The following is a 5,361-nucleotide window of genomic DNA, read 5'->3' as shown; positions in this document are numbered from 1 at the left end:
CCTCCCGCCGCGCCCCATTGGCCGCCTCGCGGCCCGACCCCCCCGCGATCCCCCCACCCCGCCCGGCGGTATCAGCACAGCACAGCAGAGGGCGCCGGGCCGCGGCCTTTATTGGCGTCACGGCGCCGTCAGCGCGCGCAGCAGGAGCGGGAAGTTGGGCGTGCCCCAGCCCGTCACCGGGTCCCAGGCGGGGCCGGCGCAGAAGCCCTGGCCTTGCACCGTGCCGTCCAGGCAGGAGAGGTGGCAGCCCTGCGTCACCTGCGGGACGGCGGCGGCGTGAGGCCCCCGCGGGGACGGGGCACCCCGCACCCACGCGGCACCGCGGGGGAGCCGGGAGCCCCGCACCCACACGCGCCCCGGGGGACGTCCCAACCCCCGCCCCGATGCGCTCCTGGGTGTAAGGAACACCCCCTCCCTCCCCACCCCCCCCTCGCCGGGGCCCTGCCCGACCCCTCCCCGAACGGGGACTCTCCTCCGGCCGCCCCCCGCCTCCGGCCCCGCAGCGCCCGGCCCCGCTCACGTCGAAGAGCGCGGCGCCGTGGCCCCGCTCCCGCAGGCGGTACAGCGCGGGGTTCAGGAAGCCGAGCGGCGGCTGCCCCTGCTGCAGGCGGCGGTCGTTGACGAGCGCCAGCATCCCCGCCACCACCGGCGTCGAAGCCTGGGAGGGGGGAAACGCCTCAGCACCGGGCGGGGCGAGGCAGCGCGCGGGACCCGCACGGCGCCCCGCTCACCGAGGTGCCCGACACCCAGGGCAGCGGCAGCCGGTTGGTCACCACCCAGTAGTTGTCCGACAGCGCTGCCAGGTCGGGGTACGCGCGGCCGCTGCTGTTGTAGTAGGAGCTGGGGGGCAGCTTAGGGGCGGAGCGCAGGAAGCTCCGCACCGCGTCGGCCTGCGGACACGGCCCGGATCAGCCCCGGCCCCGCTGGGCGCCGGGGAGCCCCGCGCCCCCCCCGCCCGCACCTGGTAGTCGGGCATGGGGAAGACGTTGCTGAAGCCGCCCCCGCTGATATAATCCGTCACTTCTGTCGTCACCAGGAACGGGTTCTTGAAAGCCGTGCCGCCGACGGTGGTCACGTAGGGGCTGAGGACGGGCGGACGCTGCGGCCCCCGGAGCAGCTCCCACAGCCCCGAGCCCCCACGGGGCCGGCGCCACGCACCCGCTGCCCCCACATCTGGCAGCAGAGCGGAGCCCCGGGGCCGCCCCACCGTTACCTCGAGGCTGGGAAGCTGGGCCGGAAGGTGTGGTTTCCCCCCGGCACCCTCCTGCACCCGGCACCGTCGTCACCTGAGGGCAGTGATGGGTGAGGTGCTGGCACCCACGCAGCGCTGGGCAGGGGGACGCTCCCAGCCCAGTGCCCACACGCACCCGAAGCAAAGAGCACAGTGAGGCCGCGGGCAGCCGCCTTCATGAACTCCACGTTGACGCGCTGCAGGTAGGCCTGCGACAGGCTGTCCTCGTCATCCCCGTAGCTGACGGAGTGCACCCAGGGCAGCGCCGACATGTTGCTGAGCAGCAGCAGCCATGCCAGGAAGGGCTCCTGGCTCTCGTGCCGCCCTGCAGGCACAAAGGCACTGTTTAGGGGGGATAGGGGTCACTGCGCCCAGAGTTCTGCCTCCTCCTGTCCCTGCCTGCAGAGTGCAGGCAGAGCAACTCAGTTGGATGCTGCTATGAGCTCCCGGCAGCACTGCAGCTGACAGCAGCATGACAGGAACGGCTCTGGCTCTGCCCACAGCTCTCGTGGAAGGGCTGCACCCAGCACACCTCTCCCCGCCAAGGCCCCTCCTGCCCTTCTCCCCACTCTACGCAGAGCACAGGGTCCCAGCCTTCCTACATTGCCTTGCAGCTGCTCAGTCTGTCCGTCCCCTTCCCGCACTGCAGGTGGCACAGAAGAGGAGGAAGACTACACAGAGCTTTGTGCATCAACAGATGTCACCACCAGGACAGAGCCAGCAGTCCTGGTGCGCTCGGTCCCTGGCCATCCTCTAATATGGGCAAACTACACTGTTCCACAGCACCAACACACATTGGTGCAGACTGGTTTGTAACCTGTGTCCCTCAAACTGCCCTTCATCCACCCTATGGCAGATTCACGGGCAAGAGGTCAGCCCTCCGTGGAAAGGCAGAGGAGTGAGGTGACTGCTTCACACGGCAAAGCCAGGGCAGGGTGTGGAATGCTGCAGGGTGCTGAGGATGGTGCAAGTTCAGGTATCCAAAACCAATGGATGATGCCTCCCCTAAGAGCCATCAGAGACCTTCAGCAGCACCAATGCTGGAAGCCCACTTAATATGTCCCCAAAGCAACTGGGAAAGCACAGCACCACGGCCCCTGTGAGGCACCAGATGAGGTACAACTCACACCAGCTGAACTGCGTGCAGCCCATCCCACACCCCTGGCAGAGAGCGAGTGCTTCCCTGAACAGCGGGCTGATGCATCAGTGCTAGATCAAGTAGGACACGTGGAAGCAGACAGAGGGCAAAGCGGGCCCTGGCAGGGGATCAGTACCTGCATTGCTGAAGACCCACGTGGAGACGTTGGCACCCGTGCTCATGATGTACTCCACATCCAGGCTGGCCTCCAGCCCAGCCCTGCCCTGGCCCTGGTGCCCAACCACACAGTCGACCTTGGTGCGGTGGGCAAAGCTGCTGCCAAAGAGCTTCATGAACACAGCCAGGTCAGCCTGGTGGAAGTACTGCTCCAGGAACTGAGGGGGATACAGAGGGACACCAAGTTCTTTCTCCCATCCTGCAAAGTTGGCTCAGTGTGCTTGTGGAACATTGGCTACAGCTCTAATCAGCTGCTGAACCCTCCCACAGCACCCTGGGACCATATGAGCCGCAGTGGGGCCCCAGCTCTGGGCTGCAAGCTGCTGCCGACCCCAGCTCTGGGCATTACCTGGGCACAGGCCTGGCTGTTGTTGGGCAGCAGTCCAATGTCTCCTTTCGTCATGTTGTATCGCTTCCGAATGACTGACGGCATCACACCCAGGTGGAAGGCTGCTCTCTGCCCATGGGACTCCACTCCCTCCTTGGCCCAGGCCCTGCTGACCACACTCCTCTCCGCAGGGAACCGGTGCAGGCCCCCCACTAGTCCACAAGCAAGGAGAAGGTGCCAGGGTACTGTGCTTTGGCAAGACACAGCCCTGCTCCCCCTCCTCACCCTGGCTGGAAGCAGGGCAATGGGAGCACCCATAGCACACTGCACTCTGTGTCCTCCTGGGCTGCCATTACCCCACTGCTGGGCAGCCGCCACCGCCCAGTATGTCGTGCTCTCCTTGTGCAAATGACTGCTGTGCTATGGTTTCCTCATGCGAGGAGCTTTCACCCCTCAGAGGCAGCGGCACAGCCAGACACCTGCACAGCCACACACATCTGCACAGCCAGCACCGAGCACCCTGTGCCAGGAACGCCAGTGGGAAGCACTGAGGTCACCACTTGCCTCCTCGGGGGGCACAGGGCAGCTGGGACACGGCCAGAGAACCACTACGCTCTGTGCACTGCGGTGGCCCCCTCCTGGCCAGGCAGTGCTCAGCCTCCCACCCGCATCTCTGCGCAGCCCCAATACCCCTGCACTGTACCGAAGTCGATGTGCTCTGCCAGCTCCTCAGGAACAGCGTAGGGGCGCGGGGAGCGTACCACGCTGCGCTGGCCCTTCACGTACCGGTGGAACTCGGCCCCAGGCAGGAGGCGCTCAGCCGTGCTGCAACACAAGGGACAGCCTCACGCTGGGACTCGCACCACCACCAGCACGGCCCGACCCGGCCCACACCCTGCTCGCCCTTTCCACCCTGCCTGCTGCTGGAAGGAGCCAGGGATGAGCGCCCCATCCTACCTGCACAGCCTTTGCGAAGCAAAGACTGCCCTCTACACCCGGGCTGAGCATCACAGAAGCCAAGTGGAGCTCACCCCAGCCCTGCCCCCGGCCCTCCTGGGGGGACACCGTGACTCCAAAAGAGGGCACGAGGAGGCACGGGGCGGCCCAAGCACCTGTCTCGTACGCGCACCCAGCCTGATGTGCTCTGGGCCAGCGGGCTGTGGCTCCCCCAGCACCGGGAGCACGAAGCAACCAGCTCTGGTCCACGGAGCCCCATCGCCCAGGAGGGAACAGGGCTCAGCCCCCAGCTCCTAGTGCCTGGGGCAAAGCGCATCCCAGCGGGAGGGCCGGGTCCGGCTGCTCCACCGCTGCGGCACAGCACAGGGCTCACCTCACCGGCATGCGGCACTCCAGGAAGTCGAGAGTGGCGACGCTGCGGCAGTCCTCGACGCCGTGGCCCTGGAGCCACTTCAGCACGGTCATGAGCGTGGCCGGGGAGGGCTGCACGAGGTCCCGCAGCTGCTCCAAGGACAGGTATTTGCCTGCGGGCACACGGAGTCAGCGCGCGACGCGGAGCGCGGCGGGGCCGGCGGCGGCGGGCGCGGTCGTTACCGTATTGCGGGGAGCGCGGCTCGGACACGGCACGGACGAGGCGGGCAAGGCGCGCGGTGCCGCGCTGCCGGAGCGCCAGGGTCAGCTGCACGCCGTGCTCGGGGCTCACGCGGCCGGCGAGGGCCCAGCCGGGGGGCGGGCTGCGGGCGGACCGTGAGCGGGGGCGGCGCGGGGGGGCTCCGCGCCGGCCCGCGGCTCCCAGAACGGCACCTACCGGAACGGCTGGTCCCGCTCCGGAGCCCGACCCCCGGCGCAACAGCTCCAGGCGGCCGCGCACAGCGCCAGCACGGCGGGGAGCGCCCGGCACCTGCGGCGGGCAGGGGTCAGCGGGGGTAAGCAGGGGACCGAGGGTCGCGCCCTCCCACCCCGGCCCCGCGCCCCCGTTACCCCCGCGCCATCCCGCCACGGCGCCCGGTCACGTGAGTGGGCGCATGAGTCCCCGTCACGTGAGGAGGCCGCGGTCACGTGGCGGGTGGGCCCCGGCCCCACCAACGGCGGCGGTGCGGGGGCGCGGCTTGTGTGGGCCGGGGCGGTTTGCGATCCCGGGCCCGGAGCGCCGCCCGGCTCATCCCTCTCCTTTTCTGGGTCGCCGCTGTAATGTCTCTGCCGGACCCTATGGGGCGGACTGGTCTAGAGGTTGCCCCGGGGCAGGGCTCGTACGAGGCCAGTGGGACAGAGGGGTCCGTGCGAGACCGGGCCCGGCAGCCACCCAGCAGGGGCGGGCAGCGTAGGGCTGGAGGACAGGGCTGTGCCTGCCCGAACCTCGCTGCAGTGAGGGGGGTGGAAGGTAAAGGCTGCCCGCGGGGTCTGCTCCTCAGTGCCCGCTCTGCAGTGAAGGGCCGGAAGCAGACAGGTGGGCTGCGGGCTGCAGGGCACATATCCAGGCCTCTCTGCGGGGTCCTGGGCATCACCCGAGTGCCCAGGAGGAGCTGGAAG

General features: G+C 68.7%; 1 protein-coding gene across 1 annotated transcript; it reads right to left on the bottom strand.

The window, feature by feature from the left end:
• Positions 91-4,851, bottom strand: TPP1 (tripeptidyl peptidase 1). The gene is made up of 13 exons (XM_021383688.1): positions 4,813-4,851; positions 4,640-4,732; positions 4,426-4,565; positions 4,205-4,355; positions 3,578-3,699; positions 2,896-3,086; positions 2,506-2,704; positions 1,368-1,556; positions 1,214-1,286; positions 962-1,082; positions 732-890; positions 521-658; positions 91-258 (listed from the first exon to the last, which is right to left on the bottom strand). Exons 1-13 carry the CDS (start codon positions 4,821-4,823, stop codon positions 118-120), a joined length of 1,728 nt encoding a protein of 575 aa, XP_021239363.1. The 5' UTR covers positions 4,824-4,851; the 3' UTR covers positions 91-117.

This window comes from Numida meleagris, chromosome 1, assembly GCF_002078875.1.
Source record: "Numida meleagris isolate 19003 breed g44 Domestic line chromosome 1, NumMel1.0, whole genome shotgun sequence".
NCBI lineage: Eukaryota > Metazoa > Chordata > Aves > Galliformes > Numididae > Numida > Numida meleagris.
This window is presented reverse-complemented; position numbering and strand designations above follow the sequence as displayed.

Excerpts from the sequence above, each read along its gene's own strand:
- TPP1 (XM_021383688.1), bottom strand. Across the intron at positions 3,700-4,204 it reads GAGTGCCGCATGCCGGTGAG|CACGGCTGAGCGCCTCCTGC; the intron begins GTGAGCCCTGTG and ends CTTGTGTTGCAG. Across the intron at positions 2,705-2,895 it reads ACAGCCAGGCCTGTGCCCAG|TTCCTGGAGCAGTACTTCCA; the intron begins GTAATGCCCAGA and ends TATCCCCCTCAG.